Here is a 25413-nt window from a genome sequence, read left to right as displayed (position 1 = left end):
GAAATGGAGAATTGCAGCAGAAAAAAAATTATTCCACATTCGTGTTGCAGAGGCGAGCGCAAACGGCAATACAGTATTACATAAAACGCACACAACCTTGAGGAATATGAGTGTACAGTAACGCAGGAGACACTACATTACTGCGTTATCAGCGTTGGAGGCGCTCTGGGACGAGTTTTTGAGGTACTGCATTGCGCTGGTGACGGTATGTGAACCTGCATGTGGGATCCTGGGAACAAAAGTTTGGGCAATGGGAGTAACATTTACGGAACCATTCAAATCTGTACAAAGCACAAGGTACAAAGCAGCATAAATGCGCGAAGGCGTTCACTCCGCGATTGAGTCTTGCTCGCAAAATGCACGCCGGTGTATTGACTTGGCGACCAAGTAAGAGCAGAAAAGTAGCAAGCGTAAGTGGCGTTCATATGCAGGACCGCAAAACGCTTGCCATAATCACAACAAACATGCGCTAAGAGCTCTTGCTATCAAAATAACGCACGTATACCTAGCACAAAATGTACACTTACCCAGTGTATGAAGTGTGTGAATTAGGGCTGCGGTGGTGACGTTCGTTTTCGGTTATATATTCTTTGCAATCTTCGCACTCACTACACTTTCCCCTGAGAACACCGAAAATATCCTTGTTTGCTAGCGACATCTAGCTTTTCCGTTTTTCCTGACTATACTATGATAAACGCGAGGAAAACCACTGATTAAAACAGATTACACTTGTTAACGGACGGACGACGAGCGTTAAGCGTTTCAAGGAAACCGCTCTCAGTGTGGATAGACCTAGACCAGGCTCGGCTACGCAGCGAAATCGGAAATCTTGGTGGTTGCGGCATTGACAATGGTTTTCCACCCTTTAGAAAGAAACATACTATCAGTATTCCAGACTGCGAACTTATAATCTGTGTTCATACAGCATTGATAACATGTAGTCGACGTATAAATGACGCTGAAACAGATAAAAAATAACAGCGTAGATTCGCAACTGTCGTCTCGAATGGGAAGCTGAAACGCGGCATTACGCTGAAAAACAGAAGGAAAACAAACGATAAGAAACTAACAAAGAAATTATCGTTGGAGATTTCGCTTAGAAGTTACAGTGTCGGAGTAGAGGGTACATTTATAAGTTACAACAAGCTATTTTTGTTTTGTTTTTCCGAGATGTAACTTCTATTCGTGTTGTAAAGACATGACCTTGGTCGCTTTTAACCTCTAAATATACGTTACAATGGTGTAACCTATAAGAAATCTCGAAATCTACGTCTATATAGAAGTTACATGTTTCTAAAGTTACAATAAAAGGTACGGGTTTAACAGTGCACAGTCCGTAGACCATGACGCCTTTCTACAGACATCTTTCGAGCAGATAGAGACATCGAGGACATCTGTGGTGAAGTCCCTACACATAAATGTGGTGGAGCCATCGTTCAGCATTCGTCAATGACGTCGCTACATATTCTCCCTTTGGCGTCCGTTAACTATCACAGACGAAGCGTTGACGCACGATTACTGACCGAATACATAACATTCTTTATCACCGAAGAAGACGAAGACTTCCAACAAGGACATGCAGGCGTACGGCCCTAATAAACGGCTGCTGCATGCCTCATCCCTGCACATTTTACAGCTTCCTCTTGTGGAAGAAAACTCAAGGTTACCGCACCTCTTTTGAAGGAAAAATCTAGATTCTTACTCCGCGGTAAGGAGGGAAATTTAAGGTTCCTGCCCCTCTTTCTGGAACCAACGGCAGTCTACGGCAATCCAGACAAAAGCATGTACGGCAGATTTACGTTAAGGACGTACAAACCTACAATCAGGACGTAGGCACTTCCAATAAGCATGCAGGCCGACGTCCTTAATAAAGGGCTTACTGCTGCATGCCTCACCGCTGCAGGTTTTACAGCTTCCTCTTGTGGAGGAAAACTCAAGGTTACTCGACCTCTTTTTGAGGGAGAATCTAGGTTCTTGCTCCACGCTAAGGGGGGAAATTCTGGGTTTCTGCCCTCTTTCTGGAATACACGAGTCTACGCAATCCAGACAAAAGCATGTACGTTAAGGACGTACAAACCTACAATCAGGACGTACAGACTTCCAACAAGGACATGCAGGCCTACGTCCTTAATAAAGGGCTTACTGCTGCATGCTTCACCGCTGCAGACTTTACATCTTGTTCTTGGGGAGGAAAACTCAAGGTTACTGGACCTCTTTTGCAGGGAAAATCTAGGTCCTTGCTCCACGTTAAAGGGACAGTCGCATTCTCCGAGGTCAATTTCGAAACTAATGCAAATTCTAATTCCTTGCCGACCACTGAAGTGGGCCCGAAAATACCATTTCGATCCGCGGCGTACTTTTCGCGCAATCCGATGAAAAAGAAACCGGAATACTTGCGCCCTCGCTCTCTAAAAGTGGGAGCAAACGTCACAGGGATAAGGCCAATCAGCGCGCGCCCTGGGCAAATGCGAGCCGCGCGCCTGTTTGGCGATCGCGAAGTGAAGGGAGGAAACATGGAGTCGGAAAACGAGAGTGATGTTTCCCTGTCTGGGGGAGATTCTGACGAACATGTTAGCGGTAGCGGCGACGAGTTAATGCTGGATGATGACCCATACTCTACGGACCCAATGCCTCTGGAACCCGCCGACCCATCCAAGAGATGTGGCTGCGGCTAACCCGCTGGATGACATTTTTAGGTGACGTATCTCTTTGCCTGGTTGCCGTCGGATGTGCGAAACAGTTTCGAATGTTGAAATCGGCAGGTGTCTGTGTGGAGTCTGCGACCCACAGGAGCCCGACGAGCGCCCGTGTTGCCATTCTGTTCCCATGGTGGTAGAAATGTGCAACAGTGCCGCCGTGCAGTGCATAACACAACACCCATTACTCAGGGACATCTGCCTCCGTAGAGAGCTTCTAGTGGTGTACGCGCCTCAATGCTGCCGCTACGATCAACATTTTAGGCGACTCAATCCCCAGGACCACAGGTAAGCCTGCTTCAGTGCTCTCTCGTTTGCTATATGATTACGACCGTAATGAATTTTTCGGTTTAAATGACCCCCCCCCCCCAATCAAGATTCGGAAGGGTAAACTCGAGTGCTAGTCGGGTGTTGTTGGTTATGCAAATTGTCGCACCTAAAGTGGACAAGGGCTGTATACAAAAGGGCCACTATTCTCAGTAGCTGTTTGGCCTACACAAGTTTGTCCCCCATAAATCATAAGCGTGGACGGCAGCCGTTGAACGATCCAGAGAATCCTGGTCCAACAATTCCATTAGGAAAAGTGAAGCAACACAGCCGCTTCAGCTAGTCTCGACATGCTTTCAATTATGCCAGTTAGCCATGCCCTGATTGGCAACACAAAACCCTGATTGAATCCAGTGGGAATTTTAAACTCTGAAGGAAAGCAGAAGCATTTGAGGAGCCAATGAAAGGGGGGAAGCATGTTACTGAAGAATGTAAGAGTAACATATTTTGGGAGAAATTGGATTTTGCCGAAATTGGAGGGAAGCTGGTTTGGGAGGGAGTTAACATTTGGAATCGGGCTCATCCTGAAAGAGGCGGACATTTTTCTGTTGTACTATATTGCACACCTGCCAACCTTCCACATTCAAAATGCGGGAGACCCTGGAACTAAGGAATGAATGCACAGGCTTTGAAGGTTGAACTATCCAAGGTTGGGATAGTGTCTGTTCTTCTGTTCTGGCCATTGTCTTCCCAACACTGCTGGAGATTTGGCAGGTATGCAAATGCCCACAAGATATGATGCTAAACAAAAAGAAATGCCATGTGGTGTTGTCTTTTCCAGCTCCCTGAGGTTCACGGCATACTCGTCATTCAGATGGGTCTGGGGATACCTTGGCCCAAGCCAGTTCCAGGTTCCTGGATGCGTTGTCCGAGCAATCAGGAGGGAGTTCCCGTCTACGTCTTATCAAGGCTATCAGCGTTAGGACCATCGAAACAAGGGTGTCTTGGCAAGAGAGACAAGCTGGTGCATACTGATGGCTGGAACTGGAGACATGTAGCGGCAAGACAAAAATTTTGCTGACATAGGCACACTTCGTGTAAGTGAGCCCTTGGTCATCCCCCTTGCCTCCCATCAGAGGTTTTCGAGGATACTATAGCTGTGGTCTTTTCGTCATTGCAGTGTGGGGGATGTTTTGTCTTGTCACTCTGTATCTCCAGTTGCAGTCAACAGACTGTCTACCCGTCTGTACAGCAAAAACTACTACACGTGGCGGTATTAGCTCTGGCATCAAATCCAGACTGTACTGCACTAAGTTAGTGCAGAGGTGGGTGTAGTGACGGGAATAAAGAATGACCCTATAATTGTATCGATTTATTGTACAGTGGAGTATGACGGAGTGGGAATAACAAAATAGCTTAGGTTTATTTGCCTCCCATTATGTATGGGAGGCAAATAAACCTAAGCTATTTTATTATGTTGTGCTGTGGTTCTAAATTAATGCGGTGTGAAGTCTGGGTGGTTACAGGTATGCTGCCACAGGGATGTTAGGAGGGTTCATGTTGGGAGATCCATATCTGGTGTACTAATACGCTATGCAAGTCTGTGTCCATTGTTTTCCTCTTCCTGGAATCAGGGGATGACAACCCCCTTGTGAGATATGCCGTGAAGTGGGTCCCCAGCACTTGCTTCAGCCATGACCTCCACATCTGAAATATGGCCTTGAGTGTTAACACTCAAAAGAATACATTGAGGGCCTAGCGGGTAGAATAACAAACATGAAAATGACTATGCAAATAAATCTTCCCCTTTGCGGTCCCTATTTCACTGGCACAGTTATTTTCCTGTCGACATTACGTTATAAACGCTGGCAGCCGCATCACACAAGATTCCTTTCACAGAACTCGACAATTTTCAGGGCTCGTACATATCCATTATTTTGTGGGACGTGCAAAAAGAATTGCAATATTTTCGTGGCTTGACAAAACATACCAAATCCAGTTGATTCCGTTGACGTGCTTGCTGCCGCCTGAAATAGAGCCAGAAATTAGCAACAAGGCTGCAGTAGAATACTGATGCAAGTGTCTCGGACGTAGCCAAACACAGATTGCAATGTTTTCACATCCCTGAATGCTGCCATCATGCTTACACTATGAACTGTAGAAACATCCACTAGCTGCAATAACATTAGAATAACGCTGTCTTGTGGGAGTGTTACGTTACTCCTGCATAATACTGGCGACAATTAGCACAGCAACAACACATCAATCTTTTTTCTCTAGAGTACGCGTACTATTGCGTCAGGATGCTGCAATCATTGTAATAATTTGTGTACATTAGTAGCCGCTGTGACTGTGACGTTAGAATCGGCGGCGTGGCCAGGTGTTCGCGATGATGTTTACTGTGACAACTGATATTTTTCATCGCAGCGTAGCTGTGACCACGCAAGATTGTCACTTACCTCCGTTACTGGTTCCCGCCCTTGTTCCTGATCGAATGTGGTAGGCACGGCGTCAATCTTCAGCCGCTTCTGTTTCTGCCGTAGCCCGAGCCGAACTTGCGATACATCTTCACCAAAATAGGCGTCGTCGGCGGCGAAATGACAGGAACAGACGCGTGAAACATTCAATCCTTGGGCCACACCATAGTAGTGGCTGGCGATCGCTGCCTCCCACTTTCGTTTCGTTTCGCCATTGCGAGGTCGGTGAAATGTAAGCTCGGGATTCGCGTTATAAGTCTTTCTGCACCCGAGCACGTAGCACCGGTTTCCTGGCTGTGACATCACACGTCCACGGCGTGAAATCCTAGGCCACACGCCGTAGTTCAAAGTACTTCAAAGCAAACGCGACAAGACAACAAGAAAAAGGGTCAGACGCACGCTCAGACACACACAGAATCTGCGACGGGAAGGAGCGCCTCCTGATGGTTGGTTTATCCGGGTGACGTCATCCAGTGTCGGCGCCTTGCGGGGATTGCCGTGCGCGCAAGAAGCGCGAACATTTAAATATCGTTTCTGAGTCAACCAAGTGGATTTGTGCGGAGAAAATTTGCCGGCGTACATTATGAACGACAGGGAACATGACCATAATAGTTCCGGAACACGCTTCCGGATGCGACTATCCCTTTAAGGAGGTAAATTCTGGGTTCCTTCCTGCTCCTCTTTCTGGGAGCAACGGCAGTCTACGGCAATCAAAAAAAAGCAGGTACGGCAGATTTGCGTCAAGGACGTATAAACCCACAATCGGGGCGTACAGCCGTCGACTAAGGGCATGCAGGCCTATGTCTTTAATAATGGGCGTACTGCTGCATGCCTCATCACTGGAGGTTTTACAGCTTGCTCTTGTGGAGGGAAACTCAATATTACTGGACCTCATTTGGAGGGAAAGTCTAGGTTCTTGCCCCACGCCAACGAGGGAAATTCCGGGTTTCTGCTCTCTTCCTGGAATACACGGCAGTCTACGGCAATCCAGACAAAAGCAGGTACTGCAGATTTGCGTTAAAGGGACTATGAAATGATTTTTTTCTCGTTTTCATCAGAAAGAAAACTTTTTTTTTCTGAGTCTGGAATCAAAATTTTATCTTCGTCATGTGAGGAGTATTCTCGAGAGCGAATTGAAACGGAGCGGCGAAGGGAGTACAGCTGGCGCCGCGCCTTGGCGAGCTGCCGCGCGGAGACACAGCGAGCAACTTGACGGGACCACGGCCGGGTCCGCGACACGTCATCGTGATGTGCTCTGGTCCCACCAGGAGCATGCGCCGTAGGATCCCGCGTATGCGTTCATCGGGAGTGGAAGTCTCTATGATGCCGCGCGATGGTCGCAGTCGATCGCACTCGCATCCTGTGGTTTTCACCGACGTGCCCAGACGATGTTGGATGGTTGGTTGCCCTAATTCACGTCAATATTCGCCGGGAATCTAATATCATATGCTTCCCAGTGACGAGACGGACAGCTTTTGATGCCACGAAGCAATCGGACCGTCGGACTGGAAAGACGGTGTGGTGCCATCGACTGCTCGTGTTTGTAGCGGACATTCGTGTTTGTAGCAAAAGTGTGAGTACTTTTCGTTATTGGGGCGAACAAAGATCTCTCAGTCCGTGTGGTCCAAATGCTATCACAGATTTCAGGATTGTGTAAATGGGTTAATTCTCATCTGCGTGATTTGGAACCTTGCGGCCGCTTACGGCTCACGAGAGGGAGAGGGAGGGAGAGTAAAAAAAAAGTAAAAGAAGACAAAATAGGAGTTACCGAATCTAGTCAACAAACTCAGGTGGTGCACTGTTCATAAAAATAGACTTCGTTTAACATAATCTTAGAAACCATATTTTAACAGGATATTTATGTAATATATTGAGGATGTGTATCCGTTCTTTTCTCTTCGCTCATCTGCTTTCATGTTTACAGTTAACTTCCTCAGCGGAGCATGACACCCCTGAGGTGAGACAGCATGATCATTGCAGCCCACTATTGCATTGACAAATGCTGTGAGTAGTATGACGGGGACCGCTATAAGAACGTCCTTTTTCTAATCCAATAGAAGCCAATTCTGATGCAACAGTAGCCAATTCTAATCCAACACGAGCCAGTTCTAAGCCCTCTGATTGGTGGCTCCACTTTGATGCACATGCCCCCTTTTTGGCTCCGCCCACTTCGCGCTAATTGGTCTGCTCCAAACCTACTGATCACTGATTGGTTGGCCATAGCTCCACCTGTTATGCTAATGAGCTGGCTTGTCTACGCCCTCGTCACGCTGATTGGTCCACTGCAAATCCGCCCCTTTATGCTAATGAGTCGTCTCCACCATCGATTGGTCCACGCTAAGCTTACTGATCGTGGCTCCGCCTCTTTATGCTAATTAGCTAGCTTGGCTCCGCCCCTCGCACGTTGATTGGTCCATTCTAAGCCCACTAATTGGTTGGCATACTGCTCCCTACTGATCGCCGATTGGTCGACATGAAAAATCTTCCTCGAAGCATCCAGACCATGCTCCATAGGCTACGCACTGGGTGTGCGTTCACCAACTCTCAGCTGTTCAAAATCGGCTCCAGGGGTGACACCAGCTGTGGCCACTGTCAACAACCCGAAACAATCGAACGCATCCTGCGAGACTGCCGAGTACACCATTCTGCGCGCGAAGCCCATCTCTCTCGCTCCACCTTGGGCACACTAGCGGACATCCTCTACCCCGCTGGTTCTTCTGCCGAACATTCCACCAAAGCAAGAAACCACATTCTCTTCCTGCTGAAGACAGGCCTTGCTCATTGACCCATCTAATACTCTACTCTCCCCGATGAACTCGTGCACCTCACCGCATCCCAATCCTTCAACCTCCTCTATCCTCCATCCGTCCGTCCTTCCTTTGTGTTTTGTTTTGCTTTGCGTTCTTCTTGTTTCTTTTTTTTTGGCTATAGTCGTGACGACGCCCACTTCTGTGTGGCCAACAACGGCGAGCCTATCCTGCCAATACCCCCTCCTCCGATTGGTCGGTTCCACTTTGCACTGATTGGCTCCTTCTAAGCCAGCTGATTGGCCACCCCAACAGCCCTGCTGTGGTGCTATCTTAGACAGACAAAAGAAATACATTTCAACGTTTATTGAGTTCATGTTTGGGGAAAATCATGGCAGTCTTGGAAAGATTGATTCTTTTGATGCTGGGTGTGGTTCCTCGGAAGTGACGGATCATGTGGACGTCTCTGGGACAGCGCCTAAGAAAAATTTCATCCTCCATGAGTTGACACTTCCACGTGCACTGGATATCGTCGTAGCCGTCACTCAAACCCAGCGATTGAAGGCACGTGTGCAGCGATCGAGTAGCGTTCCTGTCCAGGTTAATGCCGGAGCGCATAGGTACCACGTGCCACTCTCTCGTGGCCAAGATATCGCTAAGGCATTCGTGCGCATAGGTGTGCTATCCTTCTCCAGCTTGATGCTCGCAGTAGAGTTGCCGGGGTCCAGCACCAGCGTGCACCAGACGAGCGAGAAGCGGACGAAGTACCCACATCCTTCCAGTGACGTAGTCACTTCTCATCCTCTGCATTATCTGAGGGGGGAAAGAACGCATGGTGAAATCCCGCTATCTACGTCATCCACTCGAGCTTACCACATTCGCAGCTTCCGTACGGGTAGGAATCGACGTCATTGTGGAGGTATCGTTTGTCATCGTACACCATCAGACTTCTTTTCACATTTCTGATGGTGTACATGTACTGTTTCTTTCCCACTACTGACACCTGTTCATGCGATACGCTAGTGTGCTTGAATAGGGTATCGTTGTTCGTATCACAGAGGAGGTGTTTGCGCACTATGTTCTTTTTGACCCCTTTAGCTCTTGCAATTTGTTTTCCCCAGGCTAATTTGATGGAGTACATTTTGGCGTTCAAGCATATTACTTCCTCTATGGGTACGCTACCAGTTTCACTTTTGAACGCGCCAAGCCTACCGTGATTCCTCTCACTGTACAGTGGATGATTCTGATCGAAGGAAGACAAATCTAAATGGTCGTCGGCGATCGCACATAACTGATCTTCGTAGTGCTTGCAGAATAGGCCGAGGATCAGAGAATTTGTGTCAAAGTAGCAGGTAATCACCAGATGAGTGAGCTTACTCAGCAGTGTTTCGTAGTAGAACAAGTACATGGCTAATTTACTCAGTTCTAAAATCCTAAAGCCAATCGGCAGGGGGAAATCGCATTGCAGTTTTCTTTTGCGCATTTTGTACATGACGTAATCGGGGGACATAATTTCCTTTCTCACGCATTCCACCCTACTGCCGAGACGACTCGCCATCTCCTCATCGAAGGCTACTCGAATATCTCGCATATTAAATTTGTTTAGCAGCGTTCTTCCGAAGACCGCATTATTTGGGGTTTTGAACGTCGTGCCCGAGGCAACGCGTCTGGCAACATTGTCCTCAATGTAGGAACTCCGGAATGGTGCGTGACAAAATTTTAGAATTGGGTCAATTTTCCTCACCCTCATGCCCAATCTACAATAGAGTACGAGCAGCGCGTAATGAACGATGTACTCGACCTTGTCATTGCACGTGAGCAGCAGCTTTGTGCTGTTCGCGGGCTGATACATTAATACTTCGAGGGGCCCTCGTTGGAACGGCGAGAGCCATCCCTTCGGGACGACCGCCTTGTCATGAGGCAGGGTGAAGTACCACGTGAGCGCGTGGATAGATTTTCGATACTCCAACTCGCTCACGTACACGTACCCCACGTCCTAACCCGTGGGGAACGCATAAAATTCACGGAGCTAAAATCCTCGACCCATTCGAAATCACTGACGGGGAAGTGTTTTATCAAACTGAGTCCGTAGATTGTTGCAATCTATGTACAATATGGTACACCTCCTCTTTGTCGAGATCATAGCCACTGCACAGAGGGTTGTTAGCCTGTAAGTGACGCCTGCTCGCCTGACAGAGCCTAACACCCCATTCAATGGTTCTGTACATGTCCTCGTCAATGATCAAGAGAAACGCAATGAGCAACGCAATGAAGCAATTCCAATCTGCGCGCATCATAGCACAGGCGTCGAAGTGCTGCATTACGTCAGCATGTAATAGGGCATCGGTTTTCAGGTACAACGCCTTATAATCCCTCAGATTCGAGCATCCAAAACGTTCAAATACGTGCAGCGTGTACTAGCTCCAGCTTATATCCTCTCCAGTCAGATCGTTTCAGAAGACGAATTTTGCGGGCAGAACCAATTTATCGTACACCGCGAAAGAGCTAATGTGGCTGTACGGGAAAACACCTTTACAGAGTAAAATTTCGTAGTCGTCTCCAAATACCTGCTTCAGGCATTGGAACGCCTCTGCGCCCCCATGGATTTGACGGTTTCCATTAGCTCTCCCAGCGACGAATTTAGGTACTGCATGGTATCCCTGAATAGGAAGGTGCCAATTTCGAACGATCGAATTTTTTCCATGGAACTGGCCACGATGAAGGGAGGTCGTTTCCACCCGAGAAGGTGCGATTCCCGCAGGAGTCCGGCCAAATCATAGGCCAGGTTGTGCACTATGATCGGTAATTTTTCTCTCATCGTGCACACCACGTTACAGGGGTTGCACAGCGTCTCAATGTAATTTGTCTCGCCGGCAGTACAATGCTTGGAATGGTCATGATGTCGGACACGGGGTAGATCTTGCGCGAACTTCCGTTTACAGTACGCGCAGTGTGTGGCAGCTCTGTGCTCGGCCCGTTGCTCATCATTCAGCACTATTGCGGTGGGGCAGGCGTTCAGGGAGATCATCTCGTCCTGCATTTCCATCAAAGCCTTCGTGCACTGCCTCGCGGAATCTTCACCGTGGTGCGTCCTGATATGCATCACCTTCGAGTCGTAGGTGCGCACGAGCACGGCGCAGAAGCTCGAGGTTACATGACGCTGCATGCCAGCACCACTGGGCGCGAGTACTCTCTCCGTCTCCAACGCGACGACGTACAGTTGTACTGCTGCATGTACTGTATTTTACAAAATTCTACAAAAATTTTTCCCGGTTCACAAAATTCCAATAGGATTTCGTTTACGTCCGCGCACAGACAGCGATGCTTCGCCATGCTCTTTTCTTCCTTAAAAGAGCACGAGCAAGACCTCTTGTCTCTCATCAGTAACCGCTCGAGGGACTTGATTCTGAAAAAATCTTCATCTATAGCCAACAAATGAATTTTCTTTTCGCACTCCAGTTTTTGGCATCGCGATACGTGCACTCCCTACGTACTCGTATACGTACACGGATATCTTCTTCTTTCCAGCTTTTAGCTCCGTGGATTTCACGGATATCTTGTTTTTGTCTTTGAATTCATCCAGATGAGAGTAGGACACGGGGAAGCAGCTAGGCCAACAGTACCCTGCCACATAATTTTCACATTCTTTTCCACGAATTCCTTTCCTGTGGATAGAGGAGGGCGAGTGTATTGTATTTAAAACACTCGCCATCCTTACGTGCTGGTAAATGAATATTCGATTGCACGTTCCTACGTTTAGCCAAATGAGCGGGAAGTACCACATCGCGTCCGAATTTTTTAGGTTTCACTGCGGAAATACACATTTGAACGCTTTGAACGTCGGTGGACACGAACCCGCTCCCTTCCCGCTGATAATTTTCGACGCGCCGGTGGACTCCTGAATCACGTCCACCAAAGTATTTGCGATAGCCCCGGCGCTGTGAACTTCACGAGCAAAGCCATAAAGTGGGCGATGTGCGCGATTATCTCCCCCCGAATTTCCTTTATTATTAAGACATCGGAACTAATGCAAAACCTAAAGGGTATTCTCTACGCTCTCAATATAGCGACCATATCATGAAAATGATTAATTTAAATATTGTCGCAAATCCCCTACTCCCTGATCGTGAACAGATGCCAGTAGCACGAACCTTTTGGCGATACCTCTAAATGCACTGTTACTGTCTCGAAGATGGGCAGGAAGGATATATCCACGTCGGGGTGTGATCACATCACATAAGCAGACAGTGTAGGAGGTGCGCCGTCCCGAGAATCGTCTTCCGATAGCTCTTCATCTTCAATATCGTAAGGGTCAAAAAAGCAGAATACACACCTAGGCACTGAAAATAAAAGCAACCTTTAAAAAACGTGCACCAAATTAGGTGAATAACTTGCTTATGAAGCGAGTTGTGGCTCGAAGCAGACTGTTCCCCCCGAGGCGCTCCTGCGGCTTATAAATAAGCATGCAGCCATGCTGCATGCCCTTGGGGCCATCTGTTTTATATCAAAGCCCGCTTGCTTCCGCGGTTTGGAGGTCGTAAATCATGTTTTTCAAGAAATGAGGTCATCGAGCTTCAGCAGCCACGATGCATGTCCCAACACGTGGGGCCATCTGTTTTATATCAAAGCTCGCTTGCTTCCGCGTACTCCCATGGTCTGGAGGTCGTAAATCATGTAGTGGTCGTAGATTTTTTTTTTTTTTTTTTTTTTGATTGCGTGTTAGCACCGCGAAGCAACTGTGGCTATGAGCGGCGTACAGATGTGGACAGACGGAGAGAGGACAGCAGGAAGGAGTGGGGGACAGAGGGATTAGTATGCGTCCTGGGCCGACTTCAGGGGGAACTGTGCCGACATTCGTCTGGAAAGTCTTCGGAAAACCCAGGGAAAACCTCAGACAGCACAGCCGGCGGTAGGATTCGAACCCACCACCTCCCAGTCTACAGCACGACCTTGGTTTGTAGTGGTCGTAGAGATGGATTAGGAAGGTGTATAGATAGGCTGATATGATAGGAAGCTATATCGATAGAGTATGATAGGGAGCTACATAAAGAAAGGATTATAACGCATATTCATCGCCTAAGCAAGTATATAGTTTGTGGGGAGCTATAGAGAATAAAGAACACCCCAGCAAACACATATGATTCCCAGATCATCCCGTTTTCATCTCACGGCTTCATCGGGATGAGTTGATCCATGCGTCGTCCCCCGGACCTCCGGGAGCGAGCAATAGGAAATCGTCCCATATTCATCCCTGTGAGAGCTGCCTGCGAGAATGCAGACGCCGCGAAACCAGGCTCCAACAGCTCCCCATAGAGCCCATAGTTTGAGATAATTCACACAACATTGGGCACACGACCAATGAGAGTGCAACGTTGTAGAAATTATGCAATGCCTGTCGGCCAATCAGGACCCTTAACTTTGGCTAGCCTTTCGACCGGTTCTGGCTACCATCGACTTCTACCGGATTTCACGCCTACCGCCGTCACCAGATATTCAAAATAACTGAAGCTTCTCTTGGCTAAAAGAAATATTTATTTGACACAAAGCACTGATTCAAAGATCTGGTACATGGGTGCACTGTGAATACAAAGTCCACTGCGTTGCTGACGCACTGTAACTAAGTTCGAACTTGAAGCAAAAAGAAACATAGCTCTCGAAATCCGACGGGGCCCGCGCTTGTTCTTCACACTCCAACCGGTCCAACTCACGAAGCATTCCAGTTCCGGAGTTGATAGACTGTTCGTGGGATAATAGTCGTGTCCAGGAACAGCACAACACACGTTGAATCACATCGACGCATGAATAAATCCAGCGAACACTTCTACAAACTGTTCTGCCATCACCGAAACACGAAACACAAGAGGACACCTTGCCGGCCGATTTTATAATGAGCATCTTCTTTCGTTGTTTGCAGAGCTGAAAAGGCGCTTGTCCTGCACGTAATCGTAATCCTGTCTTTGTTGTCAGGCCTCAAAATCCGACGGCGCCCGAACGCGTTCTTCACGCTCCAACCGCACCAGCCCACGAAGCATTCCAGTTCCGTAGTTGATAGACTGTACGTGGGATAACAGTCGTGTCCAGGAACAGCACAACACGCGTAGAATCACAAACTGTTCTGCCGATTGACATCACCGAAGCACGGAACACAAGAGGACGGACGCCGTGCCAACCGATGCGAGCTATTTCGAAACTATGCTGAAACGGCCGCCGGGACGCTGCACACACATGGGCGCGTACAAAATGCGATTTCAAAACGTTGTCGACCAATCGGAGCGCGCACGCAGTCTGGGCCAATGAGCTTGCAACGTTGTAGATTGGCGCAGTGGTACATACTCTACAGCCGCATCCTCGGTTACCTGAGGAGGACTGGCGAAACCTTCGCGCCTCCAACTGCGCTTGCGCGGTACGCAACTGCGGCTGCATTTCGTAACTTTACTACGTGATCCTTCATATGATCGCTACCGAACACGATGTAAAATTTATCAATTTCATTCTTCATGTTTTCGCATAGCAACATCCATTATTTTGTGGTTTTAATAAAGGTGCGCGACTTGCGCTGCTTCTAGGCGCCCAGTGGGAGCGAGGTTCAAACGTTCAAACCGTTAGCAAGCTCGTCCGGGTTTCAGGCTGGAGGTGTTACAATTGTGAGCGAGTTTCGGAAGTCCATCATTTGCCACTGTGCGGAGCTAAGATGGCTACTAGCGGCAAATGTTCATTTGTTTGACTGCTTGTGAGTGTAGCTGCGAGAAAAGACATGACTCTGGAACCAGACTGTACGCTGAGGTGCCAAAAAATGTGGATGCCATCACGCACATTTCGAAGAAATGTCAGTGTCCCCGTGTGTGAGAGCCTGTAAGCGATACGTTCCGTAAGGTACAGCGGCGAATGTAACAATGTGACGGCGACGAGGGTAGCTGGTACGCTCAGTCAGGGTATGATGATACGAATAACAGCGGTCCAATGTGTCCAGCGCAACAGGTCCAGCGGAACACGGTGCCTTTCTATCCCGCAGTTCTCAAACAAGTGGTTCGCATGTCAGGGACATTTATCAAGACGCTTCCGATGAAGCCACAGAAGGAGAAATACATGTGTTACACCAGCGAGGTTCAGATACGGCTCATTTGAGCAACACTTGTACGGAACAGGCGTTAGCGATCGCAAAGTGCCGATGACTAAAGTGCATGGACGCTTGTACAGATGTTCATTCAGAGTGCAATTCTGAAGGATGCTCTCCACTGACATACATGGACTTGAGCAACGTTCAAGGTAAATTAATCTTTATTACCACAATTTGGGAAGCGTTGAGTCAGTACAGTATTCTTTGTAGAAAATTCTGTCCCGCAAACTCCTGCAGCACGACTGTTTCCCCGCACTGAGAGCCCTGGCTCTTGTATGTCAAGTGAGTCACTGTTACAGAACACGATCACTCTTTGTTGAAAATAGGAGAAATGCTGTCACGCTGTCCCTGCTGCAGCATCGAAAAGCGCAGACCAATCCAGGATGTGTCGTACGCTTCCATCTATGTGGCAACCCTATTCTCACCGTATGATTCATTCCACTGTTTCGTGGCCTTGCATTGAACGTGTTGTTCTTTAACGCTGGTAAAATTAAGGCATTCATCATGCAATGAATGAAGTTGGGCATCCGGACCATACATTTCCCATCGGGGTACGCAGAATTATGTATTTCCAGCCATACAAAACGCTTTTGAAAATGCTTTCAGCGTAGTCGGCAAACCAATCCAACCCAAATTTCAGAACCGCTGGATGACCTTGACACTTTATGTGCTTCATATCGCTTTCGACATTGTCACACAGAGTCCCATACAGTCCGCCAAGTATACAACGATGCAGTGGCAGACGAGGGAAATGGATGAGCGTCTACTTCAGGCACTGAGGCAGTCAGCGCAGCTGTCTCAGTCCCACCAATAAGGCAACCAGGCGCACAAACTTCACAGTATGGTATGCCAATAGAGATGCTCCCAAACGATATTGTGATGCGTTGCCTGCTGTATGGTGAACTAACTGGAAAGCAAACCGTTCCAGCTGTGCGTATCCCAAGCAGAAATCAACAAGATGAGCGGCCTCTCCCCCGTACTGCTGAAGTGTATATCCTGCACATGGTAGGAACAGTTTCCTAGTTAGAAGTGCATTGCATATCATAATTCCGTAGTCAGCATTATAAAAAAGAAAAGAAGGAACGCGTACTATACCAAGCATACGATTCCCTCTGTCATTAATTTATTTCCTTTTCTTTCTCCCAGATATTGTGCGTGACGAACTGGTGCTCTTAACGAGTGCCTACATCTCCATTTTTCTTCTTTTTCATTTCATTCATGTTCCACATATTTCCAAATATGTAAACACATTTCTGACACTCTGTACCCGTGAAACAATCATGTGCTTTGACGTAAAAAATGTCATCTGCTGTTTAGATGCCAACATCTTGCGTGCAGCAGCGGAGCAGATGCTTGGCACATCGGTCACAGGTATGCAGCTTTCAACGTTTCCTTTGATTTTGTGGCAGATTGCATCTTTTGTACGTTGTTTCTTCTTCTAGGTCTTAGGGTGTTAATAGGTGCTTCTCGAGGTCCGTCTCAGGAGATCTCCCCACATCGGAAGTAAATACCTCCACTTTGCTTCCAGCGAAAGCGCACAAAGCAATTTATATCACTTACTTTAGCCTTTACAGCTCAAGTGATCAGAATGGTGCATACCATGAAGCTTGTTCAGGAAGCTTATTCACCACACCGCGTGGCTTGACCTCATTTTGGCCAAGTTAACAACGGCACCAAGGGAAGGACCTGCAGAAAATGACATATTGAGGGAGCCATTCTAATATCGCCAGGAGCTTCTGCGATTCGATGTCTCTCTTTACCATCACAAAGGCTATAATTGGTACGTTCTGCACAATCGCACGTATACTCCACGCGCATTGTCTACATGTATTTGGGATAAGGTTGTGCGTAAAGTTCTGTTTTCTTCAGTTGAGTAGCTCATGGCTTTTCTCAATGTTGCGGGTGCACGTTCTTCTGAGATGCGGGGGCAGTGACGAAAGGGACACCAGTAGACTGATCCTGTGTCAACTGATGTCAGATTATGTGACACAGAACTTCAAAACAGAACTTCAGCGCTCTCAATCTGGGGCAAGATTGTCATTCGTATGTGCTTTACTCTGCATACTAAAGTGCTTATAACACTCAAATCATCCATTTCCAGCCTTGAAACTGTCTTGTCATGTTCTCGTGCATGCGCAAACGACCAGAATGTTGCCCGCTCGAAGGTTCATCCAGTGTATAAATTTGTCGATGAATTATTTACCTCCTGTAACCCTGTTTTCTCTCGTGGGGTTCAATATCCGCGGTGGTACGTAATACTTACTTGAGTACTACAATAATAATAAACTTGTAATAATGAAGTTGTTATTATTGGTGTTGTAATAAAGTAACTGCAGGTAATAAAGTTGTTGTTCTTGAGTACTACATCCATTCTAGCACTATCTTTTTTTTTTGCTAAGACCTCTATTGAAAAATACATTTATGCAGGCGAGTTGCAATGCGATACTGTTTCGCAGCCGAGTAGATCTGCTTGCCAAAAGTGCAGAGGGAAGTTATAGTGTGATATTTTCTAGAGCATAGTTTATCCAATTGAAGTACTGTACACAATATTTCCTTGTGATCTGACTTGAAACGTTGTTCCTTGAAACTCTATTATGCGAGGGAAAAATCGAAATCTTTTGTGATGTGCAGTTTGTCTCAGCTACATATGATGGAACGAGGAATGCAACAAGAAAGGGCTGTAAGTGTTGTATATCAAGAACAGTTGTTGAATGTTTCGAAAAGTAGTATGCTTTGTTCACATGTATCTTTTCCTTGAGACAAATTAAGTGTGAGTAATTTGTACTGTCTCGAATAATTTATTTTTGGGCCGAGCTGTAAGTTTGAAGGTTGTAGGCTGTCTTGAGTAAACACACATTCCATGTGTTTGCTTCAGTGCACGCATTGCGTAGACAATGTTCGCAGCAAAAAGATCACGAAATTACCACGATACGAAATAATATCAGAGGTGACAATCTGTTTTACGCGAGCTTTATGCGTTTCGATAGAATAGCGTCCACACGTATGTGAAAAAATGTCCACCTTTTCTGTGGGTTTACAGCTTGTAACGCGGTGCATATTTCTTGAAAAAAGAAAAAAGGTGTACTTTGACGAAGACACGGGGGTAGGTGTTTCTCAACGCAGTCTAAACCTTGTGGTTGATACATCGACCCTATATAATAAGTGAAAAGGTTTGCTTTGTCATCCCCAAGTTATTTATTAGCAGCATTGAGGGAAAAAACGGGTAGGCAGATCACGCTGTTAACAAGGTTCAGCATCTGCTGTTCGCGTAGAAGCTTCGCCTGTTTTAAACCCGTGGTTCACATTAGCTGGGACGCCCTGTATCCAAACATTTCTCAGTTAGCTGTTCACTTTTACCCACCCATTTACTATTCTCCCTTCCGAGAGAGGTTAGAGAAGTTTGTGAATGTGTTTGTGAAGCGAGAATAGGTTACACCTTGCACCGCCGCTGTGTTCCAGAGGTTTTTTCCAACAGTGTGTTTTTGTACTCTCATTTATAGTACGTGTTGTGTACAAGGACATTTGTGCTTAGGAAATAAATATGTTTTTCTGCTATTCGAAAGCAGTGGTTTCAGTGCTCTTCGCCATTCTGAGCCCCGGCAGTGGGCGGGTAGCGGGAGGAGGGGCTACCGCGATCTCTGAGCTGCATGCATGCTTCACTGCAATACTTCAAAAGACGCACGCAGTATCATCCCAGCTTGATCGCTCGGGTGATCCGCGGGGCTTGCAGGGACGTTACTCGGGTGGCCAAGTTGTACGTTTTTCGGAGTTTTTTCGGGGATTGGGCATTCCTACCAGCAACGAACGCATCGCCCCAATGCGTGGTTCGGGGTTCATCACTGGTATGGATTTTGGTTTGCTGACACTTTTTTAAGTAACAAACAACTTTTCTAGCATCCTTATTGATTTTAGGTCATTAGCGGCGAGACTATTGGAAAACAGGATTACAATACTCTTCAGTGATTTCCCTTTCACCAACAATGTCACCACGATACAACAACACACCACACATTGGAGAATACAGGCTCTGAATACAGACATCATTATATTCGTCGACGGTGTGACGTTTCACCTCGGGTTCGATGGGCGGCAGTCCGAAGGAATCAAAGTAAATCAGCTTATCCTTCATTTTCGTGTAGAGAATCCATAACTCCCCGGCTTGCTGTCGTCGATCGGTATTGACCACGATCATTCCCGGTCTATCCAGCGCGGGCAGACGGTCGTCTCGAGCGTATATACACCACGATAGAGTGTCGAAGTCCAGTCGTTGTATCTTAAAAGTCTCTCGATGTCTTGCTCGAACATCGTGCGCTAATCCAGTGTCACACTCCTGTTCTTATCCACGGACATGATTCTCACACTCTGGGACAGTATCAATAGGATTTACGGCGATCGAAAGTCTTGACGTTGTACAATTTGTTGGCGCAACCTCGACGACGACAGCTCAAGGACTCCGTCTCACGCGGAAGACAGCTTATTCAAGGGTCTAGGTGAGCTGCAAGAACAGTATCGCATCAGACTACGTTCTGACGCGCAGCCGTTCTGTTTGAGTACCTCGCGACGTTTGCCTTTGCCGCTATTCAATACTATGAAGCAAGAACTCCTCAACTTGGAGCAGCAGGGAGTCATCAGGAAAGTCGACAACCCGACTGAATGGTGTTCTGGGTTGGTCGTGGTCCGGAAGAAAACTGGAGGCTACCATTTGTGCGTCGACCTGACCAAACTAAACTGACCTGACCTGAAAAAACCAAACTGAGCGGTGCGAAGGTCTTCTCGAAATCTGAATGCGAAGAATTAACAACATCCATTACGCCGTTTGGGCGTTATTGTTATCGGCGTCTTCCTTTCGGGATAGCTTCAGCCCCTGAATTTTTTCAGCGGGCAATGTCACGAATCGTCGAAGAACTTCCAGGGGTCGTGTGCATGATCGATGATGTCTTGGTCTTTGGCGTCGATAGAGCGGAGCATGACGCTCGTCTGAAGAGTGTCATCAAGAGACTAAACGACGCAGGTGTCAAATTGAACATCAACAAATGCAAGTTTGGCGTGCCCTCCGTGCATTTTCTCGGGGTTGTCGTCAGTAGCACCGAGATAATGCCAGATCCTGAGAAGATCAAGGCCATCAGAGCTTTACCGCCACCACAGGATGTCAGCGGAATTCGCCGTTTGTTAGGCATGCTTAATCACATTGGTCGTTTCGTTCCCGACTTGTCGACCATCACCGCTCCCATCCGCACACTAAAAAATTTCACACCTCTTTAGGTGTTAAAAGGGCGTATTGCACAATTTACACCCCACACTTAACTGTCTGACACCTATTTGAGTGTAAAGGGGGTGTATCTTGCTGTTTACGCCCTTCTGTCTGCTTTTTACACCCCTTCGTGAGAAGGTCATCAGGCCCATAGGGTGTAAAAGGCGGATGAGCTGCACGCAGCATTTCTGTAATTTTAACAGCGATGGGACTTATGCACCTTAGCTTCTGTTCGTTCTGTGCTGTGAGGATAGTCCATGCACTCCAGTGTTTTTAAGTGTGGCACTGAACATCATGCACATTACTTAGAACTGCACATAATTAAATGGTATGCTTCAAATGATGCCAGCCGACTTCTTACACAGGCCAACTACCAAGACCAGTAACTGTGGATATTTTATATTTTATTTAGGGTCTCAGAGGTGAACATGGGCATGGCAGTAATGGACTGCACTTAATATGTACGAATACACAACCATGCAGGAAAAAAAAAAAATGATGAAACTCTTTCAATCTAATGCGGCGTTCGAATGACATCAGAATGGCAAAGCAAAAGCAGATTAAAAAGGGACAGTAGGGACCCCAGCGGGTATTCAGATTCCGGCTCAATAACGTTCTCCTCCCGGCGTACATACTGTATGTGCAAGGACACATCTGAAAATGAAATAGTTTTCAAGTAATTGAATTAAATCGAACACCTGAACCAGGGTGTCGAACCGAACCCGAACCGTTATTTTTGCCGGAACCGAACCCAAACCCGAACCGAAATTTTTATGACACTGTTGAACCCGAACCGGAGCAGAACCGTAAAAAATAATAGCGGTAACCGGTTCGCAACAAAACGGTTCGGACATAAAAGAAGTCAGCATAAGAGTTCCTTTCTATCCCCGAACGAAGACGCATTGGTATCATCATCACGCGCCTATATCATGGATTTCCGAAATTTTCACCTAGCAGTCAGACGACGACGTATAGTAAGTATACTTTCAGCGTCTTTTTAACATGTTGAAGCGAAGTTGTCCTTGTGAGTGCCGCGGCTAGCGCCCCGCACGCGTTGCGGCGTCTACTCTTCAGAGACGAGGTGCCACGCCTACGAATGAAACAGGAATGGAGTAGGCCAGTTATGTAGCTCTACAGGACGAATACGTGATCAAATAAGCGCCCAGGATTTCCCCTTACATGTGAGCAGTACAAATTAAACAAGTCAGAAACATAAGAAGTAGAGAAGGAGCGTACGCAGAACGGTGCCTGTTTGATTGGTCGTGGTTTGAAAAGTAAATGTGGTTCTGCTTATTGGTAGCGCAGTTATGTCGTGACACATTGCCTTTGTGTTGTGGATTAACTAGTACACTGCTGTCAGCTCGGAGGCTGGCAGGCTTATTTTCGACATGCTTCAGTACGGTTTCAGATCGATTCACGCTGCGAAGGCAGTGTGCCGGCAAGTACTGTCGTCTATGTTACGCTGTCCATCTTAGTAGGAGATGGTGGGACGCGGAAGACAGGGACTGAAGGAAGCACACAAACACAAGCGTCACTCGCAACTAATATGTACCAGAACAACAGGGCCATAACACCAGAAGTACCATAACACCAGAAGAACAGGGCACGAATTGCTGGGAATGAGCAATATCACACACGACCCCTCGTTCAACTTTTTTGACCATGCCACAGAGGCCACCAACCTTGTGAGGGGCCGAAAGGACCGTAGGGACCTGGTACCTATTGGCTACTTTCTTGATATTGTGGGAAAGTCGATGGACATATGGCAAAATGACCGGTCTAACAGGTGGCCTTTGCCTCACCGTATCCCGTTTTGACAGTACCGAAGCCATCAGTCTCTCAGCAATGCTCCTGATGATATGATCAGGATACCCCGCGTCAACTAACCGTCATATCATCACGAGCATTGCTGAGAGACTGATGGCTTCGATACTGTCAAAACGGGATACGGTGAGGCAAAGGCCACCTGTTAGACCGGTCATTTTGCCATATGTTCATCGACTTTCCCACAATATCAAGAAAGTAGCCAATAGGTACCAGGTCCCTACGGTCCTTTCGGCCCCTCACAAGGTTGATCTCATTTCTCTCGCTAAAGGGCTACATCACCGCTAGAGACGTCAATGCAGACAACAGCAGTAAGCTATTAGCCACGCATTTCCTGATAAAATCAGTTTTATGGAACATATAAAACGGAAGCGTTGAACCGGTTCGCGAACCGGTTCGGGGCTGCGAACCGGTTCGAGTTTTGGCGTGGCCGAACCGGAACTGAACCGGAACGAAATCAAAACAACGCGAACCCGAACCAGAACCGAACCCGTATTTTTTGCGGTTCGACACCCTGACCTGAACCATATCCCGTTTCGGTTTCCTACTCACTGTGACGTCACGAACAGTGAGTGCAAAACGACGGTAATTCGATGGAAGCGAAGTCTAAGTTTCATTCCCATGCGCAGCATGAAACGCATCAAGGCAGGTACAAAAGTTAGAGCACGTTCCCGTGAATAGGACCATTCAGCATTCAGCAAAATGACTATTTGACAGAAAAATGACGTCACTACCGGTGTATGGTGCGGCCTACATTCAAGTCACGGTCTCAATCTTTAAAATGCTGTAATAAATTTTCAAAAGCAAATACAGAGGTACACCTTTCTAAGGGGTGTAACTGCTTACACCCTACAGACTTTACACCCAAATAGGTGTGAGTTATCAAACACCATTTTTACACTGGAAAGGGTGTAAAAAGTTTAGTGTGCGTTTACTTCTATGCAAGAACATTACCTGGATCTGGGGGACCAGATCAAATGATAGCGTTCAACCTCCTCAAAGACGTCCTCAGCTCGGACACTTGTATGGCCAAATACCATCCAGAATACCCCACTATCGTGTCGGCAGATGCCAGCTCCTTTGGTCTTGGTTCCGTTTTGCTTCAGCAGCAACCAGAAGGTGAACTGAGAGCGGTGGCCTTTGCATCTCGTTCCTTAACTCAAGCTGAACAAAGATACAGTCAAACAGAAAAAGAATATCTAGCAATCGTCTGGGCCATCCAACGCTTCGACCACTATCTACGAGGACTTTCTTTCTTGGTCGAAACAGATCATTTACCCCTGGTACCACTTCTTGGGTCTAAGGATTTGGAAATGCTCCCGCCTCGCATTCAAAGAATGCGCATAAAGCTAATGCGCTATCAGTTTGACGTCAAGCATGTTGCCGGCAAACTTCTCGCAATGGCTGACACCTTATCGCGGGCACCATGCGATTCTGCAGACAAGCCGGCTGCAGATTCTATCGAACCTTTTATAAGCGAAGTGATGAGCAGCGTTCACTTGCCCTCTGCAATAACCGTCGATGTTGTTCGTCAGCATCAGCTACAAGACTCGGAATGCTCGACGGTCAATTCGTTCTGTAAAAAAGGATGGCCTGACCGGCGAAAAGTGCCACTAGGTCTCTTACCGTATTGGAGGGAGAGAGCACATCTGAGCGTCTACAATGGTTTGCTGATCCACAACCAACAACTGGTGATTCCGGTATCACTTCGCAGAGACATTCTGAGTCTCCTACACGAGGGTCATCTCGGACTACGTCGATGCAGAGAGAGGGCCCGAGAATCTGTCTGGTGGCCTCAGTGTGTAATGGAGCTCAAGCATTTCATCGCGGGTTGCCGAAATTGTGCAGAGACTAAAAGTCAGCATCGAGAGTTCCTACTTGTGACACCTACGCCAACTAGACCATGGCAACGTCTTGGAGCCGACCTTTTTCACTTCAAGGGAAAAGAACATCTTCTCTTGGTCGACTATTATTCCCGTTATCCTGAGGTAATCCGCCTTCCTCCTACAACGTCAGGCCAGGTTATCACCGCCTTGAAAAGCTTCCTTGCCCGTTTCGGGATCCCAGACGTTCGAAGGACTGATAACGGACCTCAGTTTTGTTCAAGCGAGTTCGCAAGCTTTGCACGCTCCTATGGTTTCCGCCACGAGACCAGCAGTCCGCGGTACCCTAGGAGTAGTGGAGAAGCTGAACGAATGGTTCGAACAGTAAAGGACGTCATGAAGAAATCCAACGACGTCCTCTTAGCTTTGCTGTCCTACAGAAACTCTCCAGTACCAACAGGCCTATCGCCAGCACAGTTGCTTATGGGGCGTCGCTTTAATACACGCCTCCCCGTTCTCCCGGACACTCTTGATCCTGCCCAGCCAGATCATCGTGCGTTTAAAGCCAAAGACGCCTCGTTGAAGGTAATGCAGACTACCTACTACAATAGACGTCATCGTGCAGCTCCCTTAACCTCTCTGACTTTTGGGGGAGAGGTATGGGTATCAGACTTGAAATGCTGGGGACGTGTGCTCAGCCCAGCACAGCGGCCGAGATCGTTTGTTGTTGAGGTACCGACCGGCACGGTGCAACGCAACCGCCATCACCTTGTTCTAAAAGCGATAAAACCCCGGTGCAGGGGACACAAAGAGACAACACAGACGAAGCACTGACTGACAAACAACTTTAATGGCAATGACACATCTTAAATACACCAAATGCACACCCGACCCCTAGTGGCAGCCAAGGCCGTCATGCTGTAATCACAAATTATCACAAGGTTATCAAAAAGATATCACGCAAACAAGGCACCAGGTAAACGCCCCCCCCCCCCCCCCCCCCCGAAACAGAATTCGCGTTAGTTATCAATGAATTGCTGGATTGTATCCGTTACCACCTTGTTCCCGTGACGCCTTCGAGGGTCAAACTGCCTTCTGGGGAAACTTCGACTACTGATACTTCGGATCTTGCTTCTCCTGCAAGTCAAGATCCTACTTCCCCGGCAATGTTCACAAGTCATCAACCGAATGCTGGACAACAGGCCCCCGAA

General features: G+C 47.4%; 1 protein-coding gene across 1 annotated transcript; it reads left to right on the top strand.

The window, feature by feature from the left end:
- The first annotated feature begins 23356 nt into the window (after positions 1-23356).
- Positions 23357-25036, top strand: LOC135395674 (uncharacterized protein K02A2.6-like). Its single transcript, XM_064626771.1, has one exon. The coding sequence runs from the start codon at positions 23357-23359 to the stop codon at positions 25034-25036; it is 1680 nt and encodes a 559-aa protein (XP_064482841.1).
- Positions 25037-25413: the final 377 nt, after the last annotated feature.

This window comes from Ornithodoros turicata, chromosome 5 (assembly GCF_037126465.1).
Source record: "Ornithodoros turicata isolate Travis chromosome 5, ASM3712646v1, whole genome shotgun sequence".
Lineage (NCBI taxonomy): Eukaryota > Metazoa > Arthropoda > Arachnida > Ixodida > Argasidae > Ornithodoros > Ornithodoros turicata.
Note: the sequence above shows the minus strand (reverse complement) of the source record. Positions and strands in the feature narration are given on the sequence as shown.